This window comes from Schistocerca nitens, chromosome 4 (assembly GCF_023898315.1).
Source record: "Schistocerca nitens isolate TAMUIC-IGC-003100 chromosome 4, iqSchNite1.1, whole genome shotgun sequence".
In the NCBI taxonomy this organism is placed as follows: Eukaryota; Metazoa; Arthropoda; class Insecta; order Orthoptera; family Acrididae; genus Schistocerca; species Schistocerca nitens.
Window position 1 is genome coordinate 446,572,215 of NC_064617.1, and position 13,447 is coordinate 446,585,661.

General features: G+C 36.3%; 1 protein-coding gene across 4 annotated transcripts in view; it reads left to right on the forward strand.

The window, feature by feature from the left end:
• LOC126253119 (ubiquitin carboxyl-terminal hydrolase 10-like) overlaps positions 1-13,220 on the forward strand; it is a 132,524-nt gene extending 119,304 nt beyond the window's left edge. For all 4 annotated transcript variants that reach the window (XM_049954242.1, XM_049954243.1, XM_049954244.1 and 1 more), the window contains one exon: positions 9,600-13,220. In XM_049954242.1, the coding sequence (XP_049810199.1) occupies positions 9,600-9,838 (239 nt within the window). In that variant the 3' untranslated portion in view covers positions 9,839-13,220. The remainder of the gene's footprint in view (positions 1-9,599) is intronic.
• The last annotated feature ends 227 nt before the right edge of the window (positions 13,221-13,447 follow it).

Genomic DNA, 13,447 nt, shown 5'->3' on the forward strand with positions numbered 1-13,447 from the left:
ATCTTTCCGGTAATAATTCAGACGTAAATGATACTCAGGATTTGTTTTTATAGTTTAAAAGAGAAAATCCCTGTCTTTATTCACTGTTAGTATTTTGTGTACAGGTATAAGTCAGCATATTTTGTTACGAATGATGGTTAACTACACAAAACAGCCCTGAATGGAAACATAATAATAAAAATATCAAAGCTGAGTGTCACAGTCACTTTTAAACTGTGTGAACTTTAAATAGGACACAAATCTTACCACTTCAGATGTTGACTTACTGTGAACCCACTAATATTTAAATACTTGAGACAATTAGCATGCACTCAATAAAATGGTTCTTGTTTTGTCGTTTAGGGACTGTGGGAAAAGAAGCTAAATAAAGATCGTATGTGCAGATATCTGATTACTTCCTATTGGTTCTGAATATTACATTAACAATGTAGGACGTCTGTTCTCACAACAAAAATTACGCTTTCAGCGTATCTCTACAGAATTTCCAATATTTATTGCAATAAACAATGCTGGTGCTGAAGTCATAAAATATACCCTAACACAAAATCGCAAAGGCACTGTTCCTAAGTGCTTGCTTTCTATTCCACAACCAAAATACACAAACGCATTGCCACTATGCCCTTAGTGTGTACTATAATCGACTTCACAAAATCAAATTACAACTTCAAGTGATAATGTCTCTCCTCTTCCACAACCCAATGGAAAATCTACAACTAAATGAAACACGGTGCACCTGCAAATGCTTGACTATAAAGAAACCCAATGTTCAACCACTGTGTCCACACAAAATTAACAGACAGGAGAAACCAATCTCAGACTTCTGTTCATCATAGCCTCAACTGCTACTACCCAAAAAAATTCGGTTCCGTCACAAATTTATCTTCTGCTTACCCCTCCACACGATGAGCTTAAATTCTACCCAAATTGGAGAAACAATTTCTTTCTCCCACAAGCCCATATTATTTTCAGGGTATCTACTTAAATGACATAAGAGTTGCTTTGAACTCTCCCAAGTCTAAGCCCTGTAGCTGCCTAACTTATTGCGAACCTATCATTGCAACTTGCTCATAAGACCAACTAAAATTCTTTAAGGGACAAGCCAAGAACCATTTACAGCGAACAAATGTCATGTTATTTCTCTCTTCAACAATAGGTGTTCCTTCTTAGCGGCCACTGGCGTGATGTTCTAGAGGCCAGTACTCCGTAGTGTAATCTTTGCCACATGCTGCGCTCTGCAATTGGCTGAGTGCAGTTAACTCACTAACTTGACTAGGATCTGCTTTTCATGTACATTTTAATATACACACTTAAGAAAACTTTACAAACTCCCAGTTCTTAAAAAAAGTCAACTATGGTAATAAGTTGAGGTGATAACATTCGGTAATGTGCTGTAAATTTGGCACATTGCAGAGATATGAAGGTTATCTCTGTGTTAGAGCAAGGATACACCTTGGCTGATTGAGAGACCCAGCATAAATTTTAACTTGGTTATGTACAGTAAATTGAATTCATCAATGTTTTTTCTATCATCATACATTCCTTTGTGTTTTAGATGAGCTTTCTTATGACATTGTGGTTTTATGGTTACCTCCAAGCAAGGATATGTAGTTGGCTGCTTAATAGTTTTCCCACATAACATACTAAGAATTCGTCTATCGCTAGACTTCAGCATCTCCATTGTGGAGTTTTATGTGATCTTGATGGCTCTGATTAGCAGATCAGATGTGCTGATATGAAGACTGAACTTCATTATGTTGTTGGAGGCTAAGAAGCAGCAGACAGGAACATTTGGAAAATTATACATAAATTTATAGTGGTGTACCTATTTAAAATAGAGCAGGAGCAACTATTTTGCTAAGTGAGACATGGAGGAGCAGAAAAACAGCTTACAGTTGGGTAAATGAAAGAATTGTAACAAGCATTGTTTAATATAGCTGCAGGATGTATGATGATTATATCAGTGTATGCCTCCGAAGGAGGACAAGTAGTGAACCTGATGAATTTTACAAGAGCCTGCAAAATGTCATACATTCCGTGAATAAGAGTTACTATATTGCCATAGGAAGAGAGAGGAATGCTAGAACAGGATGACAGTCCATTTGACCTTATTGGAATACATAGAGAAACAGAAATTAATCAGAATGAGGAAAAAATGCTATGAGACTTGGTGAACTGTAATTCATTGTGAATTGAAAATATCTAATTTAAAATAGAGATACTACATATTTACCAGGGCATCCGTCAGATGTAGATCAGTAACTATTTATCAGCAAAAGAAAATTATTCCATGATGTGAGAGTGGTGAGAGGAACAGGTATGAACTCAGACCATTCCCAAGTAAGAGAGAGAGTTATATATAAAACTACATGGGCAAGAACAGCACACAAAAAGAAAGCTTCAAATGAAATAATATGGAAAACTGACTTATTAGGAAATCCTGGCATCAGGCATATATAAGATTATATGCAGGAAAGGAATCTCAGTACAAACATTGAATTAGAATGGTAAAAACTAACTCAGATAATTGGAAAGGTAGCTTTAGCAAACCCAGTGGAAAACAAACAAATACAAGCAAAAAGGGACTTCCTATTTGGAATAAAGAATTAAAAAACAGTCGATGGAAGCAGGAGCTATAATTACAATGGTTCATGACAAAAATTCCTCAGGTAGTGGAAGATTGTGAAACACATAGAAAGAAACAAAGAAATTAATAAGAGCTGCACATAAAGAAAAAAAAAAACCAAGAAGAACGGGATGTGGCAAGTTTACGTCCTCTACATAGAGAATACTGGATGAATTTCTGTAAAAAATTTGTGGCCCGAATAAGAGCAATAGGAGAACAAGGAAGCAGAAGAATTGAAAAGATGTCTTTCAGAAATCTGTAAAATGGAATTTAAGAAACTTCAGAAGATATTACAAAGCTGTCAGAACTAAATTGCCCTGGAAACCATAAACAGCTAAGTACAAGTTTATAAAACGCTAGCAGCAAAGGAAACGGGCCTGGAGAAAGTCTTTATCAGATGCCACCTTAACGACTTGTGTGTACCTAACCTACCCCAATTGTCCAATCAGCGAAAGGGGACCTACAGTTTAATGTGGAATCCATGCAACTGCTGTTTCCGGAAGTGAAAGCCAGGTTAAAAAGAAGCCCGAAAAACCTGTGGTCTGTCAGAGATTTGATCTTGTGACTCCTTGTTTCCAGGTGCACACTTTACAGCTAGATCACCAGGCTAAACATGTAGATTAATAATTCATTTATAAGTTTTGATGGGTAAGTGTTTGAGTACAAAAACATGTGATGTGTATGGCTGTATCTTTTGATTGCATTGACTTAGATGCTTAAATTATGTGTACCCAGGGGACCATAGACCTTGGTGTTTGACATAAATTGATACCTGTACTCATTCCTTAGAAAAAGGGGGTTTTAAATAAGAGTTATGTGATGTAATTACAAGTTAACAACTTTTGGATTTTCCCCCCTTTACTTGTACTGTTAAATCTTGATTGTTGCCAAATTTTATGATTCCAGATAAATGGAAAGTATCCTGTAGGTTTTGATGAGTGAGTTAGCAAATTTTAAAATGGTGGTATAAATACCTGTATATTTACATTGCCCTGGCTTAGAAGCTGAAATTTTTCACATCATCAAGAGACCATAGAACTTGGTATGTCACAAAAATTTCAAAATGATACCTCTACCTGCTCTTGAAAGAAAGGGGTCTCAACAGACGGACGACAGATGGTCAATGGTTTTCACAGATGGACAGCAAAGTGATCTTATAAGGGTTCTGTTTCTACTAATTGACATACTAAATCCCCCCAAAAAAAGAAGGAATAAAATTTAAAAACTTAATGGACTGTAGTAAATCTTTTGATATTGTGCTCAAAGGAAAACTATGGGATATTACGGAAAAAAAGTGGAATACCACTGCACCTTGATTGAAGTTGTCTGAAGTATATATAAACGCAGATAACTATAAAGTTAGAATCTGGAAATATTAATAAAAGAATTAGACAAGGTTTTAATATTGCACTGATTTTCTTTAAATTCATATTTAGGCGAGTGAATGGAAAGAATGTATTATGAAATTTAATATAGAGGTCTCCTCAAGGAAATAAATTTGATCAAAACTTTTATGTTTGCCCACTACCAGATTATGTCATATGATTTGTAAAAGATAGTGTGTCACGCAGGTCAAGGCGCAGACAGTGATTGCAGTGTTGCTGGTTGCAAGTGACATTTGGGGTATGCACGCATATGTGCTGTGCGATTGAATAAGGCATAAATCCTGCAAATTATGTCTTTTGTATAATTTGTCGCTTACCCCGACAATCGGTGATGACAACAAATGGAATAGAAATTCATTAAATAACCGTGATCACATTTATAATGCTTGGATTGACTATGACGTTCACAGTGGAGAGCTCAGAACATTACTGAAAGCTCATTGGCTGTTGGTGAATGTTTGATGTAAATGTGTAGAACAAGCGTAAACTCGACCGTCGTCGTTCCTGACTCCAACTATAGTTGCGGGTAGTGAAGATAACTTACTATATGAACTACAGTAAATAATGAAACAACACAATTTAAGCTTATTGACAAACAAAACCAAGTCCATTTCATTGCAGGTTTCTTTACCTTTAAGATGTAACCCATGGTCCTAGAGGTAGCATCTTTGATTAGTAATCAAAACGTCCTTGGTCCTGGGTTCGAAACCCACCATTGCTTAAATTTTTATTAATTATCAGCACTTGGTAACTGGAGACTTCCAGCATAAGAAGTCACCCCCCTCCTGCCAACAGCCATGTCAAAGAGGGTGGAGGAGCAGACAGAGGTTCAGGACACACTCTTGTTATTGGGGTGGGAAACTTCCCCTAAAGGGTGAAGAATCAGCAATGATCAATGACATGAGGATGCAGAAGGCAATGGAAGCCACTGCATTAAAGACACAGATTGTGTATCCACAGGACATGTGGCCTGTAATTGAAAAACTTATCATGATGATATCTCCATTTGCAAAAGATTCCAGAATAGACCACCATTCGGATCTCTGGGAAGGGACTGCCAAAAGGAAGGTGACTATGAGAAAAAGGTTGAATAACCAACGAGAGGATAATGTTCTAAGAGTCAGGACATTGAATGTTGTAAGCATGAGTGTGGGAGAGAAGCTAGAAAATCTGAAAAGGGAAATGCAGAGGCTCAGTCTATATATAGTAATGGAATGGAAAGAAGACAAGGATTTCTGGTCAACAGCAGCAGAAAATGGTATAAAGGGAGTTGTGTTCATCATGAAGAGGAACGTAGGGCAGAGAGTGTGTTACTGTGAACAGTTCAGTGATAGGGCTGTTCTTACCAGAATCGACAACAAATCGAAATCAACAATAGTGCAGGTGTACATGCCGACATGGCAAGCTGAATCTGAACAGAGAGATGGAATATATGAGGGTATTGAAAGGGTAATAAAGAATTTAAAGGAATATGAAAACCTAATAGCCATTGAGGATTAGAATGCAGTTGTAGGGAAGGAGAAGAAGAAAAGGTCACAGCAGAATATGAATGTGGGACAAGAAATGAGAGAGGAGGAAGACTAATTTAGTTCTACAATAAATTTCAGCCAGTAATAGCAAATACGCTGTTCAAGAATCGTAAGTGGAGGTGGTATACTTCAAAAAGGCTGGGTGATATGGAAAGATTTTATTTGGTTTACATCATGGTCAGACAGCGATCCAAAATCAGATATGGATTGCAAGGCATACCCAGGAGCAAATATTGACCCATATTGGGGAGGAAGAGTTTGTTGAAGTTAAAGAGATTAGTCAGCAAGAATCAATACGCAAAGAAGTGGGGTACGGAAGTACTAAGGAATTATGGGATACACTTGAAGTTCTCTAAGGCTATCGGATACAGCAATAAGGAATAGCTCAGTAGGCAGTACAGTTGAAGAGAAATGGGCATCTCTAAAAAGGGCAATCACACGAGTTGGAAAGAAAAATGTAGGTACAAAGAAGACAACCGCGAAGAAACCAAGGGTAACAGAAGACAAACTTCAGTTCATTGATGAGAGAAGTAAGTACAAAGATGTTCAGGGAAATTCAGGAATACGGAAACACAAGTCGTTGAGGAGTAAAATAAATAGGAAGTGTAGGGAAACTTAAGGCAAATTGGCTGCCAGTGGAATGAGCAGTCTGAAGTATAGAATGTTGAATGAGAGTAAATCAAAGACAGACTGAAGTAATGAGGAGTAGGCCTACCAGAGATGAGAACTTCAAGAAACTTATCAGGAATATATGATCTTGAAGAAAAAAAATTCTACTACCTAGGCCGCAAAATAACCAATGGACAGGGCAAGGGCATCAAAAGCAGACTAGCACTGGCAAAACGGGCATTCCTTGCCAAGAGAAGTCTACTAGTATCAAACATTGGCCTTAATTCGAGGAAGAAATTTCTGAGGACGTATGTATGGAGCACAGCATTGCATGTTAGTGAAAGATGGACTTTGGAAAAACTGGAATGGAAGAGAATAGAAGCATTTGAGATGTGATGCTGCAGAAGAATGTTGACAGTTAGGTGGACTGATAAGGTAAGTTATGAGGCGGTTCTACCCATAACAGAGAGGAAAGGAATATGTGGACAAACCCCCTGACAAGAAGGGACAGGATGATAGGAGAGCTGTAGAGGCCAAAAACTGTAGAGGAAGACAGAGATTGGAATACATCGAGAAAATAATTGAGCACGTTGGTTGCAAGTACTGCTCCGAGAGGAAGAGGCTGGCACAGGAAAGGAACTTGTGGCGAGCAACATCAAACCAGTCAGAGGACTGATGACTCAAAAAAATGTAAATTCATATCAGGAAACAAAATTATTGAACAAGGTAACACCTTTAGGTTTTTGGTCTGTTACTTATCACATGTTGGCATAGTGGATATTGAAAAAAGATTGAGAGATTTATTATGATGTGTGTGGCACCATCAAAAGAAAGTGCAGGAGAAAAGTACAAAAGGACACAATGCCAAAATTTTATAGAGTTATGACAAAATCTTTTGGACTGTATGAAAGTGAAAACCGGAGTTTAAACTCTAGAATCTGTAGTAGAGTTCAAGCAGCTGAGATGAGATTTCTGAGAACAGTCTAGGACCGAGTAACAAGAAGAGCCAGCTTAAAAGATTAGACCATCTGAAAGAATGTAGGTATTTAAGTGAAGAGGTTAAGGAATACAGACAAAAATTAAAGAACATATAGGAAGAATGGGTTTTCAGTGTATTCCAAACCAAAACAACTGTTACAATACACCCCTAAAGGAAGAAGTAACATTGATTAACTCAAGAAAGTCGAAATAGACCAAAGAGGAGGGGACTCTCCCATTTGTACCAACTTCAGGAGAATGTACCAAACAGAAAACCTTGTCCTGAACATTGAGGATACTCTTGTTATCTATACAGAAGCAGTATAAAGAGGTGTCATTCTGTTGAGTATCAAGACATCTGAATTTGCAGTAACAAGATTGCGCATATAACAGCCAAGAAATCTTGTAATGAGATATTAGTGATATCATGCCAGGTCCTCATACAGTAAGATTTCTCACTGGGGAGCACAGTTATGGGTATGTGGGAAGAGAGTGGCTGGAAACTAATGGATGTAAGTTGTGGCTTTTAAACCAGCCACCTTCCATCTAGTTACTCATATGAAACAAAAACATTTTAGCTCGGTTCTAAGTAGGGCACTGTTACCCTGTGATCCATGGCTTCCTCCTGTGCGACGAAGAGCACACATGTGGCATTACTGTAACAGTGGAGCCTATCCTGACTTGAAAGCATTAAATGGTTTGGCTGGAGATACACAGCCTATTTGAAGTGATGATTGAGTGAGTGTAACAGTGATTAAAAAAAAAAAAAAAGTTGAGGAATTTGGTCTTATCCCCACATTGTTGGAAACTGATTTTAACAATTGAGTGGCAGACTGTCCCATGTTTTTACGTTAATATAAGCCAGCCATGAATATCAGGGGAGAGTTTTGGTGCTCTTATCCAAGTATTTAATTCACAAATTAAAACTACCACAATTTTATTTCAGTGTGAGAAGATTCTTCAGTATGCTGGGGTGTTTAATGCAAACTATCATTCATGTATTTATTCTCTATTTTAGTTCACCCTTTGTGAACAATATTAATCTTTTAAAAAGTGACATTTATGCATACCTGTACAATATACTTTCCGATCCTGAGACTGTATTGAGTCAGCCAGTGTTGGCAATGGTTGGGGTCTGCTCTCCCTACATGGCTTGCTCAGAGGGCAAAATTTTAAGTTATCTGACATTGGCAAAAACCACTTTTTTTATATTTCCATGGTACTTCACCACTGTAACATTATTTGGAACTTCACGAGTACATACACGTATTTTCAGCAAGGTGCTGATAACCAAGTCATTGGGCATTTAAATACTAATGAGTTTGGTTTAAAAATTCATGAGTTTAACTTCAGATTTTATTTTGGTATACTCATAATATTTTGTCATCTTTATGCAATATTAAGTTCTTTAATGGCATATGTAGGGGCTCATAATATATTCATTCTCATGATATGATTTTTGGGGTTTGGACAAAACACTATGTGGTGTAGGAACATGATTGGCTTCAGAAGCAGCCCTGCTTGGACACTGACAGAAAAATCTTTATGTATGGGCTTCAGATATGCTAGAAGCATACTATTATTTGCATTCACCTGATTTTCAAGATTTTTAATAGTATCACCTTTATCATGAATGTTTTGCTCCTGTTTCACTGACATTTTGATGGCAATGTTCCTCTTCTTAGTGGTAACAAGGTTCTTCAGTGTATCCTTGTTTCACACAGTAAGTTTTGTGTTTTACTTTTGTGTGTAGGGGGCAGTTTCTCTGTCAGTACACTGGTATTAAAAACACCTGGTAGATTTTTCAGCTTTTATTACAAATGCAGCAACTTAGTGGACACTGGAAATTTTTGTATGTTAAGAGTATCCGGCAGGATGTTAGGTCACCAAATAATTGCAAAAAGATCAGAGGAGTAGCATATGTGAACAGAAATGAAATGATAATATTGAAAGAACACAGGATTAAAGGAAAGGATAAAAATGTTAGGATCTGTGGAGTTATGGAAAACATGAGGGAGGAAACACCAGCTGTAGCTGTAGCATATCAAATAAGCGAAAGAAGCGGATAGAGAACAGCAAAGGCCTAGTATTGGTGTGCAAGAGGAGGAACAGACAAGGTGCGAAAAGAAAGTAATAAGTATCACAAAGAAATCTGGTGAGGCAAAAGTGTGTTTTGTAAGAAGATGAGGAGGATAGGAATCATGTAACATGAAACTATCTTTTATATTCCATGAGCCTGCATTATTGCCTGGCCTCATTTTGCTGCCATGTATAAAGTGATGACATATTGTTAGAGTATATTGAACACGCCTCATACTTGACCACCTTTCATGCTTTTCTCCCTGTCTAAAGGTCTTTGTTTGCACTTCATGTTGTTAAATTTTTAACACTCTCCATTACACACACACACACACACACACACACACACACACACACACACACAATATTTTCACTAATAGACCATTTTTGTTTCAGTTGTGTACCACGACGGAAAGGAGGCAACAAAAGGTCATTATGTAACAGATGTATTCCACGTTGGCTATGGAAGTTGGGTACGTTACGATGACAGCTCCGTGAAAGCTGTTCAGGAAGTACAAATGCTGCATCCACGGAGTCCAAGAGTTCCATACCTTCTGTATTATCGCCGCTGTGACACTATTGGTTCTAGTACTGGCGCTCCATCTACTGTTAATTCCGCAGATAGGGCAAGATAGAATGTGCTCTTTGCAGGGAGGATGTGTGGTATTTTCCCTGCATATACTAAATGCTGCACCTACTGCTCATAAATAACTACACTGCTGCTCAGCACTGTACCCACTACAGTTCTCTATTAGGAGATCTTGAGACTCAGTGTGGTCCTTCATTTCCGAAAATGACTCGTTTCTAAGGCTACTATACTCCTTGACGATATATATGTAAGCAGTTAGGAAAATTGCTTGTGCCTTAGTCTAACGGAAGTTATAGTGTTGCACACTAAGAATCAGTTGAATGCTCTTCCATATTCCTTGTAGTAAAAATTCTTCATAGGAGTCTTCTAAGAAACATTTAGACTCTGTAAGTATGTTTGAATTGTGTGAATAACACTTTTGGATAATGTTATCTTTGGTTCCCATTTGATCATTGTGCAAACTGTGTTGTCTTGTGTACAATAATTCTGTTCTTGAAGAATGTGAGCTCTGTGATTCGGCATATGGTAATTCTGTGGGGCTGTGGTTGATTATCTTATTCTTAATTGTCTTAAATAGCCATTAATACAAACTTATTTATTATATTAACATTAAAAATTGAGATGAGACTGGCACATTTGTGTGTGGGATTTTTTCCCCCCCCAGTGATTATAATGTGGGGTATGTGGGGTAACTGTGAACTGATTCGAAAAATTGGATCTCCCGTTCACTTTCCCCGTGATTGTTTGTTGCGTTTGTTCATTGCAGGATTATAAATGAAACAATACATATTTAAAAACAAAGTTATTCATGTGAATCTACAGTGTTCGTGATTTTGTGTTATACATAATATTCACTACATGCAGCCTAGACTGCTGGAAGGCTAGTGATATGCTTGCTATTTCTGTCTTCTTCTGTTTGTGCTGTATCAGCAATAAACTAGTAATCTGTTGCCTAAAATACATTTAGAATTCATGGACAGGTAACTATATTGTTTGAATCTCTTGCAATCTCAGTAATTTCATACTCTTGACAGTGAAACCTCTTTGACACTGTTTTAAATTTCAACTCTGATTTTCTTAGTTCAATTTATGTTAACTGTAATTCTTATTTCTGCACATTGTTCATGTGAGATACCAAACAGTCATTTAATTTCACATTTTGTGTTCCAAATAGAGCTTTTGTTCACAACCTCGGTTAATAAGCAACTTAATACATTGCTCGTCATGCACTGTAATCTTCTTGTAAATAGTTTATATACTGTTGTTTATAAATTTTATAGTGTTTCTTGTATCTTACTGTTATATAATTGTTTTTGCTCTCCCGGCCTTTTTTCCTTCTGTAACACAACTGTATGTAATGGGTTGCACTTCTTTGTCAATATCATTGTGAAAACAATTGTTGTGAGGAAGCAGTTCAAACATTTCACATAATATCAACACACTATACATATTCTGTTCATTGTTTAGTTGTGGAAAATGGCATATTTATACATTTTCATTTATCAAGTGCGTAATTTGATTTATGGTGTTACAAATAATTGAGTGACATTTTTTTACTGTTCATGTGGTGGGTGAAGTTTGAGGTTGACTTAACTTTTTATTATGAGGACTTCCTGCTAACAGTGGCAGGTAGAATGTTTTTATGATCAAGTATTTGTAAATATGTAAATAATATATTGCTACAAAAGTTACTTTACCAGTAAGTTAAGGGTGTAAGTGAGAATAGGGTAACAAAATGCTTCTTTGTTTGTTCTTCCTCACAAATTTATTTTTTACTTTTTACCGCTGTTACCTGATCATAACTCAAGGTGTAGATATAGTATAACCAGTAATGTTCCTGATATAACCAGATCAGAAAAGTGCTGATTCACTTGAGTTGAAAGTGAAACATGGAAAAGTGCACTTAATATGTATAGTTTCCTAAATGTAAATAAATCCATGTAAGCTTTTACATGAGGATATTTATTCCATCTTCTGTGAAAGAATGGAAGTACAATATATGTAACACCTTGCCTATCATAGTTTTGTTGTTATAATAGTGCAGTTGTTGGAATGACAACACGAATGTGTTTTTTATACAAAATTACAAATGATACAATTAAAAAAGGTAATGGCTTATGACTGATATGTAATAATGTAAAGTGAAAATGTAAATGTCATTAACAGATGATACATTTTATAAATTAATTACCTCTGAATAACTGTATAAGTTTAACAAAGCTTTAAGCTATATGATACGAAACTACAAGTCCATAGACTTGCAATGTTGAAATTAAAACTTTTTACTTACAATGTTAATGATGTATATTAATAAAATTGTTGCCATTTATATCTACAGCCGAATATAAAAAGAAGAAAAATATTTTAAGAGGTTGTATGGTTAAAGGGAGAGAGTGATGAGTGATAGTGGTTTGCAATGTGCACTTAACACTGTGCCTGAAAAGGAAGTATTTGTTCAGATCAACTTTTTATAACTTTTCCGCCATAGTGTTTATTTTACATTTTTTACTGGATGGTTTTGTTTAGTAGTTGTTTGAAGTGTGGACTTAAGTGTAGTAAAGCTTTGTCAGAGATCTTAATGGGGCTCTTCCCTAGGTTGATAGCACTGATTTAAAAATTTTGAAGGAGAAACTAGCTTTAAGAAATTACATCCTGGTAACCATACAAACATGACTCTGTCTTTAGTTACAGTGATTTTAAAAAACAAAATGTGCATCTTCATCCAAATACATCTGCTCAAGCAGTCTTGAATTCTGTAGTTTAATTTTTTGTGCACACATTGTTTTCTACAAGAACTTGTTCATAAGCAAATATTTTTCCAAGCAGTGAATTTTATAAGGAAATATTTATGGGTTTATATAAATTTTTTCAAGTAGAGGAGGTTTCTTTGCTAAAAGATTTGCTGTGTGATAACGTATGTTAGCAGTTTCAATGAAACTCCACATCTGTGATATTGTAATAGTAATGCATTTGAATGGTTTGGGAGGATTATACGTAATTAATCAGTAACATAAGTTGGGGGGGGGGGGCTTTTTGTGACTTTCAATTTACTTTCATATTAGACCATCATTCGGGTTTGTGTGGGTGGGAAATGCTTTAAATTTTTTCCCCTCCACTAACTTCTGTTATTGTCTGCATTAGTTTTATAGCTTTTAAACTTGCTAAAGGCCTGTGTCTCAGAATTTAGTTATTGGTTTGTGATCTTAGTATTTAAATTGTGTGGTTCACAACGGTAGCACAAATAGTCAGAATAATGATGTATATATTGCTGCTGGCTTTTAAGGAGTTATTGCTGAAATTGGTTTTTCTCAGAACAGTCCCTCCATTTATGAGTAAATATAGGATTATTGTTTGCAGTTGTTAAAATTTATTTCATGTACATTTGTGCATAGATCCTTCCCATGTTAATAAAATGACTGAACCTTTAATATTGTTTATTTCATTTTTCATCCTGCTGAAGTCTCTCTCTCTCTCTCTCTCTCTCTCTCTCTCTCTCTCTCTCTCTGTGTGTGTGTGTGTGTGTGTGTGTGTGTGTGTGTGTGTGTGTGTGAGAGATATCGGTGCATCCATGACACTAAACAAGATAGAGGTCTGAGAATGAGAGAAACAATAATAGGAATTAGTGTACTGATGCAGCAGTGTCATAATAAAATAC